Genomic DNA, 26,650 nt, shown 5'->3' on the forward strand with positions numbered 1-26,650 from the left:
AGTAAGTTCAGAACACGGTCAAACAAAAGGAAAGCAGAAGGAATCACAGAGGGTCTCACTTGACTCCCGTCGGAGCAAGGAGAATTCTTCAAACTTTGAGCAGATTTTCCCGTGAGACGGTAAAATGGAAACACATGAAGCTGCAGATGCTGGAATCTTGAGCAAAACACAGTGGTGCAGTGGTAGAGTTGGTACCTTACAGCGCCTGCAGCACCGGAGACCCGGGTTCGATCCCGACTATGGGTGCTGTCTGTACGGAGTTTGTACGTTCTTCCCCCGTGTCCTGTGTGTGTTTTCTTCGAGATCTTCGGTTTCCTCCCACACTCCAAAGACGTACAGGTTTGTAGGTTAATTGGCTTGGTAAATGTACCAAATAAAATTGTCCCTATCGTGTGCAGGATGGTGTTAATATGTGAGGATCGTTGGTCGGTGTGGGCCAAAGGGTCTGTTTCTGCGCTGCATCTTTAAACTAAACTAAAAAACTAAACACAAAGTGCCGGCATTACTCAGCGGGTCAGGCAGCATCCGTTTAGAGAAAGTTGTTTTGGCTCAAGACCCTTCTTCGGACTCAATGGAGACAAATCACTGTTCTGTAAAGCACAGACAGAGTCAAGCTCTACAGGTCTATGTGGAGGATTATATTCCTCATGTACCTCCTTCAATTCCACTTCATCAAAACCAGCAAGAATAACTTTTATTTGTTATTAATTTCTCCCCTTTTTACATATCTAGTTTCCTATAAATGAGGCGAGGCTATCAGTCTGAACCCTCTCCGCAGATGCTGCCTGACCTGCTGAATCTTTCCAGCATTTCCTGTTTTTTATTCAAGAGTTTCAACGATTCGAGTTGGAAATAACAAACACAAAGGTGTCGTTGAATAGACTCTGTCATGAGGTCTTGGAGTTAAAGGAGCTTGACTGTACAAACATTCTAGAAAGATAAAGTGGTCTATCTTTCCCTCACAACCCCATTCTCCTGCCTTCTCCCCATAAGCCCTGACACTTGTACCAATCAAGAAACTATCTCTGCTTTAAAAATATCCATTGACTTGGCCACAGGCTTCAGTGGCAATGAATTCCACATATTCACCACTTTCTGACTAAAGAAATTCCTCCTCATCTTCCAAAAGGAACATCCTTTAACTCTGAGGCTGTGACCTCTGGTCCTAGACTCCCCCACTAGTGGAAACATGCTCACCACATCAACTCTATCCAGGCCTTTCACCGGTCGGTAGGTTTCAGTGAGATATCCCCTCATCCTTCTAAATTCAGGTCAGGATTGAACCCGGATCTCTGGCGCTGTGAAGCAGTGGCACGATCAGCGACGCCACGGCGTTGTATTATATTGTGCAAGAATTTTCCACACTGCAGTTAATAAAGGTATTTGAGGAGTGTAGTTGTCATGTAAGGAATGTGGAGGAATGGTTGGTGTGGAATGAGTCCAGCAATGAGAAAGACCAAAGATAAATTGGATTTTCCACTGGGACCCCTGTGCTCTGAACCCTCCTGTTTGTATCATAACTCTTTCTCCTTTGTCCACAGTTAGAATGAAAAAGAGAGCCATTAAAAGCTCACTAAACATATCACATATTAAACTGCTGCAAGAAAAAATAGCCAACGTTAATGTAAATGGTTGCAGCATTTTGTTTTCTTTGCACGACAGGATCTAAAATGTCTGTGGAGTATTAATTTAGAGTCATAGTCTTACAGAGTGGAAGCAGGCACTTTCCCACTCTGACCAACATGCCCCATCTACACTAGTCCCACCTGCCTGTGTTTAGCCCATATCCATCTAAACCTGTCCTATCCATGTACCTGTCTAAATGTTTCTTAAAGGTTGCGATAGTACCTGCCTCAACTACCTCCTCCTGCAGCTCGTTCCACACACTCACCACCATTAGCTCATACCTATGCTTCCAACTATATTCCAAACCCATCCAACAGCAGTTGGATGCACCAACAGCAGCAAACCCATCCATCCAACAGGGTGGCACGGTGGCACAGCGGTAAAGTTGCTGCCTTACAGTGAATGCAGCCCCAGAGACCCGGGTTCGATCCCGACTGCGGGTGCTGTCTGTACAGAGTTTGCATGTTCTCCCCGAGATCTGCGTCCGTTTTCCCCGGGTGCTCCGGTTTCTCCCACACTCCAAAGACGTACAGGTTTGTAGGTTAATTGGCTTTGGTAAATTGTCCCTCATGCGTAGGATAGTGTTCGTGTGTAGGGTGATCGCTGGTCAGCGCCGTCTCGGTGGGCCAAAGGACCTGTTTCCACTCTGTATCTCTAAAGTCTAAAATTTAAAGAATACTTTTCCCTTATAAGGTGCAACACCTCACACTTATGGATTAAACTCCACAATCTCTAAACCATTAATCTCTTTGGTTGCGTGACCTTAAACCTTAAACGTATAGAAGTGTGAAGAGACACAACTCCAGATTCAGGGACAGTTTCTTCCCAGCTGTTATCAGGCAACTGAATCATCCTACCACAACCAGAGAGCAGCCCTGAACTGCTGTCTATCTCATTGTTGACCCTCGGACTATCTATGATCGGACCTTACAGGCTTTACGCATTCATGGACAGAATGTACAAACTTCATATGGAAAACACCCGTAGTCGGGATCGAACCCAGGTCCCTGGCGCGATGTCTACCGCTGCGCCACCGTGCCGCCTAACTTGTAAATTATTGGGTATTTCGTAGACCTTGCTGTAATTTCCAAACTATGTGTATTGTTTTTGGATATTGAGTAATGTTCGTCCCCAAGGATGTGTGGAATATTTGCCTCTATCCACGGATTGATTCAACCACCAGATATACAATTGTTCTTTCTCCCCCTTCTCACGCATTCATCCTCCCATCTGTTAGTCCAGGATGGTGTCAGTATGAATCAGTGTTTTTGTTGTTGTTGTACTACCCACCAATATGGTCTAGCAGCATCTCTAAAAACTAGATTAAAAACAAGTTGGAAACGGTGGAGAAGATTTCCGAGGATGGTGACAGGTCTCGGGACCAGATCTATTGTGCAGGCTAGGACTTTATTCCTTGATGCAGGAAGAAATGGGCTGATCTTTTAAAGTTTAAGGTAAGGGGGGAAAGATTTAATAGGTACCTGCGGGGTAACTTTTTTACAAAGGACGGTGAGTATATAGTAGCAATGTTACAAAATTTTGAGATTTTAAAAATCAAGTCTGTAATTTATCCCATCAGATAAAGCATAAAAATAAGTTTAATTTGACACCTAATTCACTTTCATATCTCAAGTATTTAAAAAGTTATGGCCATTTTCATACTGGGAAATGAGCATCTTGTTCCCTATTGATTTTCTATGGACATAACAAAAAAGCTGTGATCGTGAACAGTCAAAAGCCCATAACTTTCTTAAAAATTAAGAGAACTGAATGAAATTTTCAGTTATCATAGATTGAAGCATTCTGAAACAAATATAAAATAATCTTACTTGGATGACCTGAAATTAAAGCATATAATTAGTTAGTTACCTAATTGTAGCTAATTTCAGACTTCAATTACTAGATCTAAACATCTATCCATTTCTTAATAAATGATTAACATTTTAAAATAGCCTAAATGTCCAAATAATATTCACAAATAATTCACAATAAAACATGATTTTTAAATCTCATTTACATTAATTTATAGGCCAAATGGAAGGAATTTAGTGTTTAATTGCTGTAAATAAATGTCCATTTAAATCAGCTTTCCAGTGGGTCCCTGTGGAACGCGTTGGTTTAGAACGTTCACATTGCGGTAGATTTGTGCCCCAAATGCCCAGAAAAATACTGCGCGATATAATGGGCCCAAATTGAGCTACTCGCAATATTAAACTTTGTATAAAGGGATCTTTAGAAGCCCTTTTTAATGTAAAAATATACAACCTAACTTCTGTTATCTGCTTTATGAGACTCTGCGGTTGCTGGCGGTCGCGGGTTTAGAGATTGATTTTTAAACTACTATAACTATTATTCAAGGCCTTTAAACCTAATAGTAGCTTTTGCGACGGGGTCTTCCAGCGATTTTTCGTTAATAATTAACTAGGCTGAACATTTTCGATTGGAACAGCTTAGAGAAAATCGCGTTTTAAACCCGCCCCCTCTAAACGGCGCCAAAATCGCGCACAGCCTCAGCAGCAGATCTTCAACGACGCTTCAGGTACGCTTTGCAACATACCTATATATAGAATGAGCTGCCAGAGGAGCTAGTTGAGGCAGGTACTATCACAACATTTAAGAGACATTTGGACAGGTACATGGATAGGAGAAGTTTAGAGGGGAGGTTTAGCAGCCAAAAACATGTTGTGAATTGTGATATGTGTGTATTGGCATCTTTCTGTCTACATATAAAACACTGGTGTAAATACATTAAAAGAATGACCTGCCATTAAATTCAGCAGTGTTTAAGAAGGAACTGCAGATGCTGGAAAATCAAAGGTAGACAAAAGTGCTGGAGAAATTCAGCGGGAGCAGCAGCATCTATGGAGAAAAGGAAATGGGCAAAGTTTCTGGCCGAAACCCTTCTTCGGAATGATGTAGGGTGAGGGGGGGGGGGAGAAGAAAGGAGAAAGGAAGATGAGGAGCCAGAGGGCTGAGGGAGAGCTGAGAAGGGCAGGAGACAGCAAGGGCTACCGAAAATTGGAGGTCAATGTTTATGCCGCTAGGGTGCAAACTGCCCAAGCGGAATATGAGGTGCTGCTCCTCCAATTTCCGGTGGTGCTCACTCAGCGGGCGGCTGCCTACTACGAGAAGAAGATAAAAAATGTTGATTAACTCGTAACTCGTTCGGTACCAGAAACATGCCGACTCTTGTGTGCAGCCAAGGTGATGACTGCTGTATGGTTTTTACCCGGTTGTATATGCAGAACAAAGCATTTCACTGCACCTGGGTACATGTGACAATAAAGTGTCATTGAATAGAGCAGCGGTAGAGTTGTTGCCTTACAGTGAATGTAGCTCCGGAGACCCAGGTTCTATCCCGACTACGGGTGCTGTCTGTACGGAGTTTGTACGTTCTCCCTGTGACCTGCGTGGGTTTTCTCTGAGATTTTCGGTTTCCTCCCACACTCAAAAGACGTACAGGTTTGTAGGTTAATTGGCTTGGTGTATGTAAAAATTGTCCCTTGTTGGCATAGGTTGGTGTCAATGTGTGGGGGTCGCTGGACGGCGTAGATCCGGTGGGCTGCAGAGTCTGTTTCCGCACTGTATCTCTAAACTAAACGAACCTAAATTGATTGAACCAGTGAATAGGTTAACTTAACCTACGCTGCAGACTAAAGCCGATAAACGTTTGCGCAGCAATGGAAAAACAAAACTGTGCTCCAAAATCAGCTTAGTCCAGAATTGGGCAATATTTTCCCAATACATCTTAGCACTTGTTGGGAAGGGCAGCTTGCAAGTGCAGGGCTGGAATTTTGTTTATTGTTAACATATTTTCTCAGGCATAAAACTCTTCCCAACTGATCTCATAGAGAGAGGTGTATAAAATCATGAGAGAAATAGATCGGATAGGTCAAGGGTTCCCAGCCTGGGGTAAATTTAATGTATCTGGGACATGTTGGCTGGATTGGGTGAGTTGGGCCAAAGGGCCTGTTTCCACACTGTATCACTCTATGACTCTATGAGAGGTATGAAAACGTACGGTACAAATTAATGACCCAGGACAGGTGGAGCCCACAATGGTCCATTGTTGGCTGTGGAAGAGCTGATAACGAATTGGGATACGACAGTGGAACTGCAAGGATGACGAGGGTGGGAGAGGGGAGGAGAGAGAGCAAAATCAAAATCTGAGTGTAAGGCCTGGGTAGAGTGAATGTAGAGAGAGTGGGGAAGTCTTGGACCAGAGGACACGGTCTCAGAATAAAAGGACATAGCATTAGAAAGGAGATGAGGAGGAGTTTCTTTCATGAGAGAGTGGTGAATCTGTGGAATTCATCGCCAATTCATTGGGTTGTAAGCTGCCCAAGCGAAATACGGCACTCCAAAACATGTTTATAAAGAATGTAATCCTGGACTCATTCTAAATGAGGTATTCTATCCGGCACACGCACATCCTTTCTGCAATCTGAAACTAACAATTTCCTCAAGGAATTTTTTTTCTTCCTTTACCGCCCTGAAACATAAACTCTCTTTCTGTCTTAACAGAGTCTGTCTGACCTGCTATGTTTCTAGCATTTTCTATTTTCTCATTGAAACATACAGAATAGTGAAAGGCCTGCATGGAGTGGATGTGGAGGGAGTGTTTCCACAAGTGGGAGTGCCTAGGACCAGAGGGCACAGTCTCAGAATAAAAGGATGCACCTTTAGAAAGGAGATGAGGAGGTATTTATTTTGTCAATCTGTGGAATTCTTTGCTGTGGTGGCCAAGTCAATGGATATTTTTTAGGCAGAAATTGACAGATTCTTGATTAGTACGGGTGTCAGGAGTTGTTGGGAGACGGCCGGAGAATGGGGTTAGGAGGGAGAGATAGATCAGCCATGATTGAATGGCGGAGTAGACTTGATGGGCCAAATGGCCTAATACTATTCCTTATGACCTTATGAAGATGCAGGGAATATAGGATTGTGGATTATGTGCAGGAAGGTGAGAGATGGTCTTGGAATCATGTTTGCAAAGTCATTGTGTGTCAAAGGGCCTGTTCTTGTGCTGCACTTTCCTACGTTCTATGTTCTTATATATGTGTTGGTTCAAAATTGATGTTGAAGTATGAAATGTTCAGTACATTTTTCAGCGTTAAATTCTGAATTGAATTGATAGATCCAGCATGGAAACAGGCCCTTCGGCCCACTGAGTCCATGCCTTCCATCAATCACCCATTCACACAAGTTCTATGTTCATATGTTCACTAATTATAGGAACAGAATTAGCCATTTGACCCATCAAGTCTACTCCGCCATTCAATCATGGCTGATCTATCTTTCCTTCTCAACCCCATTCTCCTGCCTTCTCCAAATTAACCCGACACTCGTAGTAATCAATGTTATGCCACTTTCTCTTCCCCTCCCTACACACTGAGGGCAATGCTATGTAGGCCAAATTACATGCAAACCTGCACATCTTTGGGGCATAGGAGGAAACCGGAGCATCCGGAGGGAACCCACAGTGGGTCACAGGGAGAAGGTGCAAACTCCACACAGGCAGCACCCGAGGTCGAGATCGAACATAGGTCTCTGGCGCTCTGAGGCAGCAGCTCTACCAGTTCCACCACTCTGCCACCTTGGAAGGATATTTGTAGCATTGTTACGTGATGCTGTGTTACTTTTAATATTATTTTAATCCTGCTCTTATCAATTATGAACTTTTGAACTAATGAACTCTAAGGGCACGATATTCGGCTGGAACATTCGCAATAGCTAGGTTGGGGTAATAAATAAGAACCCGCAAGAACTTGTGTGTGGAAAGTTCACACTGACCTTTTTTCCCTCATTTATGATATTGTTTACTGGGTACCATGTTTACATGTCCTGCTGTGTTACTGCAAGGAAGGATTTTATTGTTCTGTCGGGGACATGTGACAATAAAACACTCTTGACTCTTGAAGATCTCTACTTTACCGAGTAACCAGTGTGTTTAATCATTAAGGAGTTAAATTATAAGTTCATAAGACATAGGAACAAAATTAAAGCATTCGGCCCATCAAGTTTACTCCGCCATTCAACCGTGGCTGATCTCTCTTTTCCTCTCGACCCCAATCTCCTGCCTTCTCCCGATAACCTTTGACACCCTTACTAATCAAGAACCTTTCAATCTCTGCTTTAAAATACCCAATGACTTGGCCTCCTCAGTCGCCACTGGCAACGAACTCCAATGATTCACCACCCTCTGATCAAATAAATTTCTCATCCCCATTCCAAAGGTAAGCACCAAACTTTGCAGTATTGTTGATTGTAATATTTTTGACAATGGTAAATATGAAATGAATTTAGATAATTTCAGTCTATTTCCCAGAAGATGTAGCCCACATGGAAGGCAACAAATTTCAATCAGTCCTCCTCCCTTGTTCATCCGTGGTCGGGGCCATAAACCCTCTGTAGTCGCCGCTATGGACGGCCGGATGCACAGGCCGTCTTGTTCGGATGATCCAAACTCCGACGTCGGGACGGTCAAACACACCGCGGCTTGGAGCGCCCAAATCAGCACTTTCCTACTGGAGACCGCGGCCCCAGGATGTTATAGGCCGCAGGTGTTGTGGTTACCGATACTCAAAATTAAGTCAGGCGACGCAGAGAATTCTTCAAGAAGTTCAAACCTTTATTTGCAAATCAAGGCTGGGACAATCAAAGAGTCAATTGTTTGACTGCCAAATTCAGACAAGTTGCTTCTTTTTATGGCATGTTTAACTCTGTATGTCCCACCCCCGGTACATTTCCATACCCAATCACCTGCAAACATTCCCTTATCAATAACCAATCACTTGCAGCCATTCCCTTATCATTAACCAATTGTATTCATATTTCCCCTCCTACAACAATTATTTTCCATTTTGCAATCCATCCTTATTTAAACCACATGATATCTTGGGCCCCCCTTATCTCTTGCTCATCCAGCTAGGTTTGTTACAGAGTTATAAAGGTCATATACCAGTCACAATTGATTTACGCTAATTGCAGACTAGCTGCGAGAGAAGAACCCAAAGCCTTACAAAAAACAAGCAGAAACGAACAGAGCATAAAAAGCAAAACTTATCCAAACATGCACATCAAAAGCTTATCCAAAGTTAAAATACAAAGAATAAAAGTTTAAAAAACTTAAGTATCTCAAGTATTACAAACACCAAGAATATAAAAAATATATAAAGATACTATACACCCAGACAGGCCGGCGGTCGGAGCTCTTCTCCGGCGATCCCCGGCAAGGGATCCCAGAGTCCGGATGGTAAGTCCACTCCACGCCTGCAGCTAGAAGCTCCGCAGACTAAAGCCCTACAATGTCAAAGTCACCAGCCAGGGATCGGAGCACTCCTCTCTGGCAACCCCCGGCAAGGGTTCTCCCGCTCCGCGATGGAAAAGTCGCTCTGGCTGCTGAAGCTCCGGGCCCAACTCCGGGAAAGGCCGCTCCAATCCATGCTGTTAGGCCGTTAGGGAGGCAACATGGAAAAAGGTGTCTCTCCGTCGAGAAGGCGACCGAAAAACGGTTCCTCCCTTTTCCCCCCCACCACCCCCCACACAGAACATTTGGACACACCAAAAAAAAAACCCCAAAAAAAGTCGAAACAATGAACACGCTGCTGGCAGGGCAGCCGACTTGCAGCTCCCCCAACCATACTAGAGGCATTTTACATTTTTCTCCAAAGCCAATTAACTCTCAAATCTGTTTGGCTTTGGAGTGTGGGAGGAAACCGGAGCAGCCGGAGAAAACTCACGCAGGTCACGGGGGAGAACGTACACACTCTGTACAGACAGCGGCAGTAGTCAGGATCGAACCCGGGTCTCTGGCGCTGTATTGCAGCAACTCTGCTGCTGCGCCACTGTGCCGTCCTATTCTACAAAGTAATTTTAAATCACAATAAAATCTTGGAAACATCGTATAACGCGTGTGCTGATACAAAGATGGTTTTATATCAGTGCAGGAAAGATAGATTTAAATAACCCTGTAGTTCACAAGTTAGGATTTACAATTTATTTTCCCCAATATATGGCTCTTCACCAGAATCTTTGCGCTGTGAGCTGTGCCATTGCCAGAGTGTCTCTCTGTGGAATTGGAATATATGACTTGAACAGAGCTGTTACTATATGCTTGCTTTCAGGAAATGATGTCCCTGGAGGGTTGAAGAGGCTGGCATTAGTTTAAGAACACTTGAGAAAACCAGAGGTCCGGCAGCTCCTTATCCTCAGTGTGAACCTAGAGCTGCCTGTGTTCACATGGATTCCCCACTCTTCTGGCTGCTTGTAGCACTATCAGGTAATTTAAACTTACTTGACTCTTTGTGTAGGAAGAAACTGCAGATGCTGGTTTAAATCGAAGATAGACACAAAATGCTGGAGTAATTCAGCGGGACAGGCAGCATCTTTGGAGAGAAGGAATGGGTGACGTTTCGGGTCGAGACCCTTCTTCAGACTAGTTATGGATAAGGGAAATGAGAGATATATTAACAATGATGTAGAGAGATAAAGAACAATGAATGAAAGTTATGGATATAAGGTAACGATGATAAAGCAAACAGGCCATTGTTAGCTGTTTGGGGGTGAAAATGAGAAGCTGGTTCGACTTGGGAGGGGGAGGGATGGAGAGAGAGGGAATGTCGGGGTTACTTGAAGTTAGAGAAATTAATAATCATACCACTGGGCTGTAAGCTGCCCAAGCAAAATATGAAATACTGTTACTTGAAGTTACAGAAATCAATATTCATATGACTTGTACTTGACTTATTTTGGTTTCAATTTATTCATTTACCTTGATAGAGGTCTGGATAGAATGGATGTGGGGAGGATGTTTCCACTAGTGGAAAAGTCCAGGGCCAGAGGCCACAGCCTCAGAATAAAAGGACACACCTTTAGAAAGCAGACGAGGAGGAATTTCTTTAGTCAGAGGGTGGTGAATCTGTGGAATTCATTGGCACAGAAAGCTGTGGAGGTCAAGTCAATAGGTATTTTTTAAGGTGGAGATTGATAGATTCTTGATTAGTACAGGTGTCCGGGATTATGGGGAGAAGGGGGCAGGCGAATGGGGTTGAGAGGGAAATATAGATCAGCCATATTTGAATGGCGGAGTAGACTTGATGGGCTGAATGGCCGAATTCTGCTCCTACAACTTATGAACTTATGTATCTGGTGAGAATTGATGACTAAGACTGCTACGAGATACAATACTTCTAAGTGATGCTGCGTTTAATGTACTAACAGAAAAAGGAAGTTGATAACTAAGAAAAAGAGGATGCATTTTGTAGCGTAATCTGGGCAGGAGTTTAACCAGAGTTGTTAACAATAATGGAGAAATTTTCAAATGGATAACATAACTGGTTGATAACTGAATGTTCCCAAATTTTGATTTAAAAAATGGGAATGGTGACGAACATAAGCTGAACTTGATTTTGACAGCAATAAAACACAATTCGCTGGAGTAACTGTGCAAGTCGGGCAGCATCTGTGGAGGGTGGAGGGAATGGAGGGGAGACATGTTTTGGGTTGCAATCCCCCCCACCCCCCCCCCCCCCCCCCGCCCGCCCACCGAAACGTCTCCTATCCATTCCCTCCACAGATGCTGCTTGACCTGCTGTTAGTTATTGGATATTCTAACACTTCTATTACCTGTTGAATGAAGATTTTCCTGACTTCTTGCCTATGTTTAAGGTTATGTCCATTACCCTAAATCATTGATAAATACTGCCAGTCAGAGTGAGGCCACACGCAAATTGAAGGAACAGCACCTCAAATCTCATCTGGGCAGCTTACAACCCAGTGGACTCGGTGAGCCGAAGGGCCTGTTTCAGCACTATATCTCTGAACTAAAATCTAGTTTAGTATCTCTAAACACAGTAGCGCAGCGGTAGAGTTGCTGCCTTACAACGCTCTCAGCGCCAGAGACCTGGGTTCGAAGCCGACTACGGGTGCTGTCCATACGTTCTCCCCGTGACCAGCTTGAGTTTTCTCAGAGATCTTCGATTTCCTCCCACACTCCAAGGACATACAGGTTTGTAGGTTAATTGGTATGGTATAAATGTAAATTGTCACCAGTGTGTGTAGGATAGATAGCTTTAATGTGCGGGGATTGCTGGTCGGCGTGGACTCCGTGTGTCGAAGGAACTGTTTCCGCGCAGCATCTCTAAACTAAACTCAACTAAACTAAACTTCATCATGTGAGGATGTAATTGTGTTTTGATCTTGATCCAGTGCCTACCACATCCATGGACCCACATGGCAAGGTGCAGCCACGAAGCATCATCGACCTGGCCGGTATGCTTCGATGTAGCACAGGGCGAATATTCTCCTACTTGGTGTACGGTTGTTATTGTGGACTCGGAGGGAAAGGCTGGCCACGGGACAGCACAGATTGGTGAGGAAGATTCCCAAACTTTCCTTTTATATATAATTGCAGCGGTAGTGTGGCTGCCTCACAGCGTCACAGACCCCAGTTCGATCATGTCTACGGGTGCTGTCTGTACAGAGTTTGCACGTTCTCCCTGTGACCGTGTGGGTTTTCTCCGGGTGCTCCGGTTTCCTCCAACATTCCAAGGGAGTAAAGGTATGTAGGTTAATTGGCTTCTGTAAATTGTCCCTAGTGTGTAGGATTGTGCTAGTATATGGGGCGATCGCTGTTCATCGCAGACTCGGTGGGCCGAGGGGCCTGTTTCAGTGCTGTACCTCTAAACTAAATCAGTACACAAGTACTTTCAAAGATACAACGTGGAAACAGGTTCACCGAGTCCACAAATTGTAAATTTTCCCTAGTGTGTGTAGGATAGTGTTTAGAACAGGGGTCGGCAACCTTGTTCTGCATAGGGAGCCGGGATCCTTCATCCACTGGGGACAATTTTTACATTTACCAAGTCAATTAACCTATAAACCTGCACGGCTTTGGAGTGCGGGAGGAAACCGAAGACCTCAGAGAAAACCCACGCAGATCACGGGGAGAACGTACAAACTCCGTAGTCGGGAACGAACCTGGGTCTCCGGCGCTGCATTCGCTGTAAAGCAGCAACTCTACCACTGCACCACCATAGTGTACGGGGTGATCGTTGGTCGGCGCAGATTTGGTGGGACGAGGGGCCTGTTTCTCCGCTGTCTCTCTAAAGTCTAAAGTAAAGTCTAACTGCAGTCACTTAGAATCAGGGTTTGTTGGCCTTGGGCTGATGTATTTGAATTATTTGTGGAACCAAAACCAACCCCTTATGCTGACAGCTTGAGTGAGCTGACAGAAACAGCATTGTACACGAACATCCTGTCTCCCAGATCACTGAATACTTGCCACATACCTGCCTACCACATACCTCCTCACTGGTGGGACACACCTCCAAAATCAATAGTGCACACAAACATATCAGTGTCAGCTCTGGCACTGTTGGTATTGGTCCCACCACCCAGCCAGCAGGTCCTGGGATGAAGCTACTCCAGGGCCTTAAGCTGAACACAAGGTCGTATCTGCTCTCTGTGTGTGAGGTTTCACGTTCTCTCTGTGCCACGGGGTTTCCTCCGGGTGGTTCAATGTTTCAATGCAACATTATTGCTACATGTACCGAGGCACAGTGAAAAGCATTTTTGCATGCAGTTCTGTAGAAGTCCTACTATACATAAGCACATCTTAGATTTAGTTTAGTTTAGATACAGCGCGGAAACAGGCCCTTCGGCCCACTGGGTCCGCGCCGACCAACGATCCCCGCACATTAACACCATCCTACACCCACTAGGGACAATTTTAACATTTACGAAGCCAATTAACCTACAAATCTGTACGTCTTTGAAGTGTAGGGGGAAACAGAAGATCTCCGAGAAAACCCACGCAGGTCACGGGGAGAATGTACGAACTCCATACAGACAGCACCCGTTATCGGGATCGAACCCGGGTCTCCGCCGCTGCATTCGCTGTTAGGCAGCACCTCTACCGCTACAGTACAAGCGTACAGAAATAGTACACGGAGACAGTGTACAAGAGTCAGCCAGATTTGACAAATCTTTAAGTGCAGTTTCTTAATCGGGCCATGAAGGCCCGTTGTCATGGCAGCATTGCAGGGTCGATCTGGCCAAGTGCAGCCGTTGGAGTTCTCCACCGCTCTACTTCCTGAGAATAGACAATAGGTGCAGGAGTAGGCCATTTGGCCCTTCGAGCCAGCATCTCCATTCAATGCGATCATGGCTGATCATCCCCAATCAGTACCCCGTTCCTGCCTTCTCCCCATATCCCCTGACTCCGCTATCTTTAAGATCTTAAGAAGATTACGGAGAGTCAGTATATCAAGGAGGACTCTCTCGAACTTCTACAGGTGCACAGTAGAGACCATGCTGCCCAGTTGCATCGTGGATTGGTTCGGCAACTTGAGCGCGGAGGAGAGGAAAAGACTGCAAAAAGTTGTAAACACTGCCCAGTCCATCATCAGCTCTGAACCATCGAGGGAATCTATCGCAGTCGCTGCCTCAAAAAGGCTGCCAGCATCATCAAGGACCCACACCATCCTGGCCACACACTCATCTCCCCGCTGCCTTCAGGTAGAAGGTACAGGAGCATGAAATCTGCAACATTCAGGTTCAGGAATATCTACTTCCCCACAGCTATCAGGCTATTAAACTCAACTCAAACAAAACTCTGATCATTAATAGCCCATTGCACTTTATCTCTTTATTTATATGTGTATATATATATTCATTAGCATATGGTCACACTGATCAGTTCTTTTCTGTATTTATTTATGCCTACTATATTCTGTTGTGCTGAAGCAAAGCAAGAATTTCATTGCCCTATCTGGGACACATGACAATAAACTCTCTTGAATCTTGAATCTAATTGGCCTCAGTAAAATCCTGCACATGAAACATGAACCCTTTGATCTCTCGTTTTCACACTTTACCCTTCCATATCTCTCATTTCACTCTCCCCTGACCCTCAGTCTGAAGAAGGGTCTCAACCCAAAACGTCACCCATTCCTCCTATTCAGAAATGCTGCCAGGCTCGCTGAGTTACTCCAGCACTTTGTGTCTATCCTCTGTATAGAAATGTCTTCTCGTTTCACCCCTATAACTGAATAGATTTTTAGGCCATTAAAGTAGTTGTGGTTTGATCAAACTACAGTTGGTTTGACAGACTTGGCATGAAGAGAATATTTCTTTCCGCTGATCAATTCAATCCACTAGTTGCTTAGTCACCACTTCTGATACTAATTTGGTTTAAATTTAGAAGCAATCATGACAGAATTGGAATTCTTACCTCTTAATCAGTGCTCTGGGCCACTGGACTACTAGTTCTGTAATGTTATCTCTATCCTACACTGTTTTTCTAAACTCCAGAGAAGATTAGTGTTGTATTTGTGTGTAGTTATGTAAACAAGTCATCTGGTCTGCAAATGTTGGCATATACGCATGTGTACCACCTACATACCACCAGGGGGTGCCGCACGATTGGCAGCCCCGCCAACAGTCTGTCTGTTTTTTTCCGTCTTTTTATATTATTTTTAGCGTTTAAAAAGTTTATGTAAATGTTCTCCAGTTTCTTTTATGTGGGGATAGTGCGAGGAGGTCGTGGGAAACATTTTTTAAAATCTCTTACCTTGCCGGAGATGCGATTGTTTTCCGGGTGGTATCTCCGATCGCTCTGCGGCCTAACATCGTGGAGCTGAAGCTTTGGAGCCCCACCGCGAAGCATGGACTTACCATCGGGGCCGATCCCTTGCCTGGGATCGCTCTCCAATCGCGGCCTGCGGACTTTACCATCAAGAGCTCGTAGTCTCGGGGGAGCCCATGGATGTCGGGAGCTCCAACGACGCAGCAGGTTTGAGAAGCCCCAACCTGGGGTCCGATCGCTCAGCGCGGGGAGCTGACATTCCCCCCCGATGCGGGAGCTTGATCGCCCCGACGCGGAGGGCCCAAACGCTGCTGGCTAAGGGAGTCAAGATCGTCCATTCAACGAAAGGCTTGAGCCTCCCAACCGCGGGAGAACATAGAAATATAGAAAATAGGTGCAGGAGGAGGCCATTCGGCCCTTTAAGCCAGCACCGCCATTCATTGTGATTATGGCTGATTGTCCCCAATCAATAACCCATGCCTGCCTGCTCCCCATATCCCTTGATTCCACTAGCCCCTCGAGCTCTATCTAACTCTCTTAAATCCATCCAGTGATTTGGCTTCCGCAGCCCTCTGTGACAGGGAATTCCACAAATTCACAACTCTCTGGGTGGAAATGTTTTTTTCGCACCTTAGTCTTAAAGGGGAGATTGAACTTTTCTTTTGACTTCCATCACAGTGAGGAATGTGGAGGCGTCACTGTGGTGGATGTTTATGTTAAAATGTATTTTGTGTGTTCCATTGCTTTTTATTTGTATGACTGACTTGGCAAATGAAATTCCTCGTATGTTGCAAAACATACTTGGCTAATAAAGTATTATTGTATAGTATATAGACAAATTCTCTGCATTAGAATAAACAGCCTTGTTTGAAATCCACGTGTCCTCTAAATGCAAGTAACTGCAAGCAAAACTCACCAGCCATATCAAAAGGTTCATCTTAAGATACCATACGGTGAAACCTTTCCCTTTAGAGTAAAGGTTTATTAGTAGCAATCAGTCTATTAAAAACTTGATCATCAGCTCCAAGACAATTATATCCATCCTTGGATACGATATACTCTTCCATTAGTGGGAGAGTCTAGGACTAGAGGTCATAGCCTCAGAATGAAAGGACATTAATTTAGGAAGGAGATGAGGAGAAATGTCTTTGGTCAGAGGGTGGTGAATCTGTGGAATTCTTTGCCACAGAAGGCTGTAGAGGCCAAGGTAGTGTATATTTTTAAGGCAGAGATAGATAGATTCTTGATTAGTACAGGTGTTAGAGGTTATGGGGAGAAGGCAGGAAAATGGGGTTAGCAGGGAGAGATACATCAGCCATGATTGAATGGTGTAGACTTGATGGGCCGAATGGCCTAATTCTACTCCTATCACTTATGACTATGTTATTCTGTTTTTGAAATGATCGCACTCTTTTTAACTGCATCCATATTTCCTTAAACTTGTATGATGATGCTTTCTACCACAATGGCTGACACAGGAAAAGGCACAAAATGATGGAGTAACTCAGTGGGTCAGGCAGCATCTCTGGAGGACATGGATGGGTGAGGTTTTTGGTCGGGACCCTTCTTCAGAGCGATTTTGTAGTAGGAGATAGGAAGCCGGAAGAGAGATGGGAGCAGGACAAAGCCTGGCAAGTGATAAGGACCTGCAGATGCTGGTTTACACAAAAGATTCACACAAAATGCTGGAGTAACTCAGCGGGTCAGGCTGCATCTCTGGAGGGCACGGATAAGTGATGTTTTTAGTCAGGACCTTCAGACTGATTTTAGAGCAGGGGAAATAAATTTGGAAGAGAGGTGGGGTCAGGACAAAGCCAGGCAAGGGATAGACCTGTAAAAGTAACAGCAGATGTGTTTAAGAAGGAACTGCAGATGCTGGAAAATCGAAGGTAGACAAAAGTGCTGGAGAAACTCAGCGGGTGCAGCAGCATCTATGGAGTGAAGGAAATAGGCAACGTTTCGGGTCGAAACCCTTCTTCAGTTTCATAGTAACAGCAGATGTTGGTCTACAAATTAAAAGACACAAAATGCTGGAGTAACTCAGCAGGTTAGGCAGCATCTCTGAAAATCTTGAAACAGAGAGTAATGCACATAAAGATCGCTTCCCAATTGTTTCTCTGGGCTTGCATTTTAATTAAAGAAATGGACAAATTGTTGAGTTGAGTTGAGTTGAGTTTACTGTCACGTGTACTGAGGTACAGTAAATAAACTTCTGTTGTGTGCTAACCGGTCAGCGGAAAGACAATACACGATTATAGTCGAGCCATTCACAGTGCACAGATACATGATAAAGGGAATTACGTAAATGACGTTTAGTGCAAGATTACTGTCCCTGAAACTGGAGGTGTGCGTTTTCACACTTCTATACCTTTGGCCCAATGGCAATTATCTACTGCTGAGCCGTTTAGCAATGTGTTTTGTCCCTCATTGTCACGTTAAACAAAGCACCCAGTCAATTATTTACTGATTCCTTCATCTCTTCCTTCTTTCCTCCTTAAGGTGCTGCTTTAATCATGACTGCTGTTATGGGAGAGCGGAGTCTGCTGGTTGTCACCCCAAGTCTGATTGCTACAGCTGGTCCTGCTACAGAAGTACAGCGAGCTGTGGTGAGTATTTGACAAGGTAACTCTGAAAGGAAGCATCGCACTGCGGGAAACAATCATCGGAAGGTGGGAGTGCGAGAGGCTTGAAGTGTGCAGTGTACCGGGAAACTAGCAAATAAGCCAGGCCCAACAAATATCAGAAGCCAGTATTACATGCGTGCATGTATGTCTATTGTCTATTTTCTCTGGATGCTTTCAAGAGAGCATTAGATAGAGCTCTTAAAGAAAGCGGAGTCAGGGGATATGGCGAGAAGGCAGGAACGGGGTACTGATTGTGGATGATCAGCCATGATCATATTGAATGGCGGTGCTGGCTCGAACGGCCAAATGGCCTACTCCTGCACCTATTGTCTATTGCATCATTGTCTTCCAATTGAACCCAACACTCAATAGTTGGTGAGTTTATATGTTTGGTAGCTATCATTGACCTTTTTGTCCATCATTGACCAGGTCCTGGTACCTGATTGATAGTGTGTGAGGTCCCTGGTTCAACTCCGATGTTTCAGCACCAATTTGTAAATTTAGGGTGGCACAGTGGTAGAGTTGCTGCCTTACAGCACCTGAGACCCGGGTTAGATCCTGACTATGGGTGCTTGTCTGTACGGAGTTTGCCCGTTCTGCCTGTGACCTGCGTGGGGTTTCTCAGGGTGCTCTGGTTTCCTCCCACATTCCAAAGATGTGCGGGTTTGTAGGTTAATTGGCTTCAGCAAAATTATCTCCAATGTGTAGGATAGAACTGGCGTATGTGTGATCGCTGGTCGGCACGGACTAGGTGGGCCGAAGGGCCCGTTTCCATATTGTATCTCTAAGATGTCCAATATAGGGAATAGTAATGGGTACTTGCTGAAAATTGCAGGGGTCACATGACACACCCATGGCCCACCCAGGTAATGAAATGTCAGAAGGAACTACAGATGCTGGTTTACACCGAAGATAGACACAAAATGCCAGAGTAACTCTGCGGGACAGGCAGCATCTCTGGAGAGATGGAATGGGTGATGTTTCAGGTCAAGACCCTTCTTCAAACTGTCTGTCTGTATGCCTGTCTGATCTTACTGGCCTGCTTCTGGCCCTTGATTCAGTAACAACCCCTTCCTCTTTTTGCTGTGCCCCTCCTCCACCCTGGTGCATATTCATTTCTCCCACAATTCTGCCCCTCTTTCCCCCTCGATCCACACCTGTCGACATCCCACCTTCTGACTTTACATTTCACTCCCCTTCTCTCCTTATGAATGAATGAATAAGTTTATTGGCCAAGTATTCACATACAAGGAATTTGCCTTGGTGCTCCGCCCGCAAGTGACAACATAACATACAGTGACAGTTAAGAATGACACATAAAACATTTATCATTAAATATCTGACACCCTTTTGTCTCCTTTCAATCTCTATCCTTGGTCCACCCATCTGCTAATCAAACATATGGTGAAGTTGCCTGATCTGTAGGGAGAGGTTGAGCAGGCTAGGACTTTATTCCTTGGAGCGCAGGAGGATGAAGGGTGATCTTATTGAAGTGCATAAAATAGTGAGAGGAATAGATTGGGTAAATAGAGTCTTTTGCCCAGAGTAGAGGAATCAAGAACCAGAGGACATTGGTTTAAAGTGAGGGGGGGAAAGATTTAATAGGAATCTGAGGGCAACTTTTTTTACGCAGATGGTGGTATGTATATGGAACAAGCTGCCGGAGGAGGTAGTTGAGGCAGGTACTATCAGAAAGTTTAAAAAACATTTGGACAAGTACATGGTTTGGAGGGATATGGGCCAGATGCGGGCAGTTGGGACTAGTGTAGATGGAACATGTTGGTCGGTGTGGGCAAGTTGGACCTGTTTCCACACTATGACTCTATGACATTATTAGTACGCTTTGTTAGTGATGGGCTTGCGTCAATGTGCTGGAGGAGGCGGGATGATGGAAATGCTTGCAATCTAATGTCCAATGGAATTTGATTCCCTTATTAGTCCTTGAGACTGATCTCATAACATGGATGCTGTGAATGAACGAGTTGTGTAGAGACACAGTTAGAACATTAAGATAATACCGCGTACAACATTCACAATTGTTTTGGTTCATTGGGTTTATTGTGGAGAACATGATGAGTGGTGAAAAGGGCATTTAGTACCCAAGAGAAAGAACTGTAATCATATCCAAACTGGGCTTGGGCACTCCAAAAGAGCATAAACATGCAGACTGTTTGGTAGAACTTGTTACTGTTTCAACAATGCAATGATTCAAAAATCATAGACCCAAAACACTGGAGTGACTCAGCAGGTCAAACAGCATCCCTGGAGAAAAGGAATGGGTGACGTTTTAGGTCGAGACCCTTCTTCAGATCTTCAGGGTCTAAAGAAGGGTCTCGACCCAAAATGCCACCCATTCCATTTCTCCAGAGATGCTGTTTGACCAGCTGAGTTATTCCAGTTTTTGGGTCTATCTTTGGTTTAAACCAGCATCTGCACATTATTCAAAAATCACATATTTTCACACTTCTACAGCAAGCTGTCTAAGGGATCTAACCATAAAAGGTCTTCTTCCAAACATTCTTACAAACAAATGTTTTTTTTTAAATTAGTCTGCTTTTGCTAAACTTCTGATTGCTGTTGAACAAGAAGTACTAATGATATCAAATAATTGGTTTGAAGAAGTTACTGTACCCAACAGTTAAATTAATATTAAAGATATGGTCATTGACCCAAAATTCTCCAGCATGACTTGATCTTGGCTGCATATTTTAAGTTTATTTGTGCAACCCAGGTTACCGTGGTTTATTAAGCTTGCACTGTCTCTCTTAATAATCTACTCAGAACTCACTTTTATTTCTTGTGCAAGTCAAAGTATTTCAAAGAGAGCAGAGATATATGGACTTAACCATAATATTAGTAACCTCTCAAAAGGTAAAATGAATATTGTTTGACCTGTAATCAGGAACACATGCTGACCTGGAAAACATGTGTAAAAGTAAAAGTATCGTCTTGTGTGCCAAATACATGTCCTGCAGATGAATTGATATACGTAAATGTTGGTGAATGTCATAAAGTAAAAATGTTCTATGAAAATAGGCAAAGATATTGAGTGGGATTTCGCCATATTAAGGAAAATGGGGTCCAATAAATGGAATCCAAACTCTTGTGGGGCGCAAAACTGGTGCTTTGTAAACCATCAAGTACCAGGTTAAAAATCATTAAAGAAAGACACAAAGTGCTGGAGTAACTCAATTGCAGTACTTCAGTCCGAAGAAGGGTCCCGACCCGAAACTCCGCTTATCCATGTTCTCCGTACACGCTGGCTGACCCGCTGAGTTACTCCAGCACTTTGTGTATTTTTTTTGCAAACCAATGTCTGCGGCTCCTTGTATCCACCCATCACTGTGCACAAAGGAGCTTTAAACATTTATGCAAGTCTGTCTTAAATGTTAAATCTTAAAAGAACGTGCAAACTCCACGCAGACATACAGCGCTCAAGGTCAGGATTGAACCTGGTTCTCTGGCGTCGTGTCTGCAATCATTTGTACGATGGTTCACGACGTTTGGATGCTAAATATGATTGAACAAGGGTTGCCACCAACTGAAGGAAAGGTGAATCAATGGAAACATGAACTACTTCAGGAAAAGCGCCAACATTCACGGGTGCACACTTTGACAAAATAATACAGAATACAAATCTGTGCGTTACTGAGTCTGTAGAACTGTTGCGGGAAAAACCACTGCCTTTGGTCTAGAGCTAGTCCTCAATAGGGTATCCTGGTCCACATAGGCAAGTTGGGCTGAAGGGCCTGTTTCCGTGCTGTCTGACACTACGACTCCATGTGTATAAAGTCCTGGGAATAGGACCCGAGGTCAGGATTGAACCTGGTTCTCTGGCGCTGTGAGGCAGTTGCATCACTGTGCGGCTGTTGCTTTTGTGGAGCGAGGGAGTGGAGGTGGCATTAAGGATGACACCTCCAGCAAGCGATAGATGGTGTGAGGTTTTATGGTACAATTTCCTGATTCAAACTTCATCAATGAAGTCTAGAACACAAACTATGCAGCAACGAGTGCTTTAAGGTGAGGTGGGGGAGTGATGGGGAAAGATTTAATAGGAACCTGAGGGGAAACTCTTTTACACAAAGGGTGGTGGGTGTATGGAACGAGCTGCCGGAGGAGGGAGTTGAGGTACATACTATCATATCTTTTATGATGAGGCATTTGGACAGGTACATGACTAGGATAGGTTTGGAGGGATATGGGCCAAGGTGGGACTAGTGTAGATGGGGCCACGTTGTATGACTCTATGATCCTATGACCCTGTAAGTAATGATATTTTATTTTATTACAGGGGTACGCAATAACAGATGTGAAAAGAAGATTTGTGAATGTGATGTGGTGCTATCAAAATGCTTAAAGAGGGCGAACTACCAGAACAGATATGCGTTATGGCCCAATTTCCTTTGTGGCTATTCAAGGCCGAGGTGTTAAGGCCTTGGGAGAGAAAAAAATCAATGCCTATTGTGAATTGTTAATTTTGTCTGAGCATGAAACAAGCTATGATTTAACTCAGTATAAGGAGTCAGCAACAAAAGCTTTTCACTGTACCTCGGTACACATGACAATAAACTGAACTAAAACTAAAAAAATATTGTACAGAAAAATACGTTCACTTTGCATCCTGCGAACCAAGGATCACAGGAAATGAGACAATAGACAATAGGTGCAGGAGTAGGCCATTCGGCCCTTCGAGCCAGCACCGCCATTCAATGTGATCATGGCTGATCACCCCCAATCAGTACCCCGTTCCTGCCTTCTCCCCATATCCCCTGACTCCGCTATTTTTAAGAGCCCTATCTAGCTCTCTTGAAAGCATCCAGAGAGCCTGCCTCCACCGCCCTCTGAGGCAGAGAATTCCACAGACTCGCCACTCTCTGTGAGAAAAAATGTTTCCTTGTCTCAATTCTAAATGGCTTACTCCTTATTCTTAAACTGTGGCCCCTGGTTCTGGACTCCCCCAACATCGGGAACATGTTTCCTGCCTCTAGCGTGTCCAAGCCCTTAACAATCTGATATGTTTCAATGAGATACCCTCTCATCCTTCTAAACTCCAGAGTGTACAAGCCCAGCTGCTCCATTCTCTCAGCATATGACAGTCCCGCCATCCTGGGAATTAACCTTGTAAACCTACGCTGCACTCCCTCAATAGCAAGAATGTCCTTCCTCAAATTAGGGGACCAAAACTGCACACAATACTCCAGGTGTGGTCTCACTAGGGATCTGTACAACTGCAGAAGGACCTTTTTGTTCCTATATTCGATTCCTCTTGTTATAAAGGCTTACATGCCATTCGCTTTCTTCACTGCCTGCTGTACCTGCATGCTTACTTTCATAGACTGATGTACAAGGACCCCCGGATCCCGTTGTACTTCCCCTTTTCCCAACTTGATGCCATTTAGGTAGTAATCTGCCTTCCTGTTTTTGCTACCAAAGTGCATAACCTCACATTTATCCGCATTAAACTTAATCTGCCATGCAACTGTCCACTCCCCCAACCTGTCCAAGTCACCCTGCATTCTCATAGCATCCTCCTCACAGTTCACACTGCCACCCAGCTTTGTGTCATCTGCAAATTTGCTAATGTTACTTTGAATCCCTTCATCCAAATCATTGATGTATATTGTAAATAGCTACGGTCCCAGCACCGAGCCTTGCGGTACCCCACTAGTCACAAATTGTAGTCACGCTACCCACTAATGATCTAAAAATTGTCGTCTCCACTGCCATGCCCCGCTCTCTTTGCATTTATATCTGAACATTGGGAAGCAGGGCGGTGAATTCTGTCCTGTTGCCATGTTGCTCTGCTTAAGAAGTCCATAAGTGATAGGAGTAGAATTAGGCCATTTAACCGAAGTAACCAAAACTCAGCGGGTGAGGCAGCCTCATGCAAACCTTCCATGTCTCACCCGCTGAGTTTCGCCAGCATTTTTGTCTACCTTCGATTTTTCCAGCATCTGCAGTTCTTTCCTAAACGTGTTCACAGAAGGTGCCGGCGACTTTGGGAAGGATGCGGTACAGCCAGAGCTCGGCCACTGCTTAGGGCGCTCGGCCGCTGTTCAGGGTGCCCGGCCACTGTTCGGGTCACTGCTGCTCGGGGCGCCCGGCTGTCAGCGAGCGGATGATTACACGGAAAGAAATCCGCCTGCGGGTCACATTCGGCCCGGGGGGGGGCATAGGTTGTCGACCCCTGATGTAGAGAGATAAAGAGCAATGAATAAAAGATATGCAAAAAGTAACTATGATAAAGGAAACAGGCCATTGTTAGCAGTTTTTTGGGTGACCCTGCCGACCAGTGATCACCTCGTACACTAGCAGTATCCAACACACTAGGGACAAATTACAATCGGTCAGTCCATTTGTTTGCAAATTTAATAAAGCGTGAATTGATAAAAATTGCAGGGACTGGGACAGATCTTTCTGATAAATGCTGGAAGGTTAAAACACCTGTGTAAACATACACAAAGACTCAAATTTCTCATGATGTTTTTTATCAGGGTATCGCAGATTAAACCATCACCGACCTACGAATGTCGAAAAGTGAGAAAAAGAGGATTTACAAGCATTTTTCCAGGATTCGAGGACCTCGAGGCGAAGAGGTGTATTAAACCATGAGGGGTATTCTGCCCTACTTTGACAAAAGGAAGCAACTGACAGAAAGGCGTTTTCTTTTAAATGAGGAAAACGTGTTTTTCTTTCAGTTCTCTGTGATGGAATTTCTTACTTCTCTGGTATAAATATTTTCAAATTTTATAAATATATTCAAATTTCATATTTTAAGCCCTCCCTTCACCACCTCCAGTTTAAATTCCATTTGGAATATTTTGGAGGACCAAGAAACCAAGAAAATTGTACTCAGAGAAGACTTATTTTGACCACACCATTGTGTAGAGCATATCTCAAGTACCCTAAAACAAGTAATAACTCAATTTTGACAAAATTGTCAGTTGTTTCCTTTTGTCAAATTAGGGCAGTATTGATGGGGTGAATGCAGAGTCTTTTACCCAGGGTAGGGGAATCGAAAACTAGAGGACATGGGTTTATGGGAAAAGGTTTAATAGGAACCTGAGGTGCAACTTTTTCACTCAGAGGGATGGATGAGCTGCCAGAGGAACTAGTCGAGTCAGAAACAGGTAACATAGAAACTAGGTGCAGGAGTAGGCCATTCGGCCCTTCGAGCCTGCACCGCCATTCAATATGATCATGGCTGATCATCCAACTCAGTATCCTGTACCTGCCTTCTCTCCATACCCTCTGATCCCTTTAGCTACAAGGGCCACATCTAACTCCCTCTTAAATATAGCCAATGAACTGGCCTCAACTACCTTCTGTGGCAGAGATTTCCACAGATTCACCAGTCTCTGTGTGAAAAAAGTTTTTCTCATCTCGGTCCTAAAAGATTTCCCCCTTATCCTTAAACTGTGACCCCTTGTTCTGGACTTCCCCAACATCGGGAATAATCTTCCTGCATCTAGCCTGTCCAACCCCGTAAGAATTTTGTAAGTTTCTATAAGATCCCCCCTCAATCTTCTAAATTCTAGCGAGTACAAGCCAAGTCTATCCAGTCTTTTCTTCATATGAAAGTCCTGACATCCCAGTAATCAGTCTGGTGAACCTTCTCTGTACTCCCTCTATGGCAAGAATTCCTTTCCTCAGATTAGGAGACCAAAACTGTACGCAATACTGACCTGGGCCGTGTAGTCCACCCTGACCTTGTCCAGCCACCAGCAGCAGTGGGTGCTTTAGGTTAGGTTATCACTGGGCAGTGTAGAGGGGTGTGAGTGTAGACTGACCTGGGCCGTGTAGTCCACCCTGACCTTGTCCACCCGCCAGTAACAGGCCGGGCCGTGCGCCAGCAGCCACGACTTGGTGGTGACCAAGCGGCCGATGCCGAAGAGCGGCAGGCGGGCGAGCAGCGGGAAGAGGCGGCTCTCGGTGCGGATGTCGCGGTGGGCGAGGACCGGGAGCCGCTTGCCGCTGGCCACCCGCCTCATGGTGCCGTAGTCGAGCTCCAGCCGCTGGCTGTCCCGCCGCTGGCGCCGGTCCCGCTGCGCCCAGTATTCCCGCACCCGCCGGGCCAGCGCCGCGATGGCGCGCACCTTCTTCTTGCCCCCCATAGCAACCGCACCCGGACCCTAGAGCGGGGGGCACCGCCGCCGCCCACCGGCCGCCTCACCCTAACCCGTCCCCCGCTCCACCACATGTCCCGGGGAAAGGTTCCGCTTCCATCACCACTCCTCCCGTGTGTTGCAGTCCTAGCGCCCCCTGCAGGACTCACACCCGGCCACAAACAGCGGCTGCAGCAGCAACAGAGTCTACAATGTTTATTGTCATCTGCATGTAGCCGAACATTGACATTGTTACTTGCAGCAGCACAGCAGAAGGTGCAATGCAAACAATATGATAAACAACAGAAAAAGCCCCATTGTGAATACGTGTATTCAATATATACATATTAAAACGTTCAGTATATATTTGGAGGGAGGGAGGAGGGAGGGAGGAGGGAGGGAGGAGGAGGGAGGGAGGAGGAGGGAGGGAGGAGGGAGGGAGGGAGGTAGGGTGACAGAGAGGGGGAGAGGTGGGGGAGGAGGTGAGGGGGTGAGAGGTGAAAGAGGGGGTATGGATGGGAGGAGCGAAGGGGTGGGGGAGAAGGGGAGGAGAGGGGGGGGGGGGGGGTGTTGTTACCGAACTGAACTCACTGTGGAATGAATCCAATAATGGAGCCACTCTGCTGCTGGATTCGAAGTTGTCCCTGCCTTCCCTCTCGAAGCCCGGTCCTCATCAGATTAAATTCAGCAGGTTGTGGAGAGGAACT

General features: G+C 45.0%; 1 protein-coding gene and 1 long non-coding RNA gene across 2 annotated transcripts; one reads left to right on the forward strand and one right to left on the reverse strand.

Annotated features, from left to right (window-relative positions):
• Window positions 1-10,036: 10,036 nt before the first annotated feature.
• Window positions 10,037-26,013, reverse strand: LOC116985906 (28S ribosomal protein S34, mitochondrial-like; the record flags this gene model as incomplete). The annotated part of the gene is made up of 2 exons (XM_033041026.1): window positions 25,629-26,013; window positions 10,037-10,063 (listed from the first exon to the last, which is right to left on the reverse strand). Coding segments are annotated over exons 1-2 (351 nt in total), but the record flags the coding sequence as incomplete, so codon positions are not given.
• LOC116985908 lies at window positions 17,633-22,426 on the forward strand. The gene is made up of 2 exons (XR_004415369.1): window positions 17,633-17,820; window positions 22,130-22,426. It is a non-coding gene; the product is annotated as an uncharacterized LOC116985908 (long non-coding RNA).
• Window positions 26,014-26,650: the final 637 nt, after the last annotated feature.

The sequence above is a fragment of the Amblyraja radiata genome, chromosome 22 (genome assembly GCF_010909765.2).
Source record: "Amblyraja radiata isolate CabotCenter1 chromosome 22, sAmbRad1.1.pri, whole genome shotgun sequence".
In the NCBI taxonomy this organism is placed as follows: Eukaryota; Metazoa; Chordata; class Chondrichthyes; order Rajiformes; family Rajidae; genus Amblyraja; species Amblyraja radiata.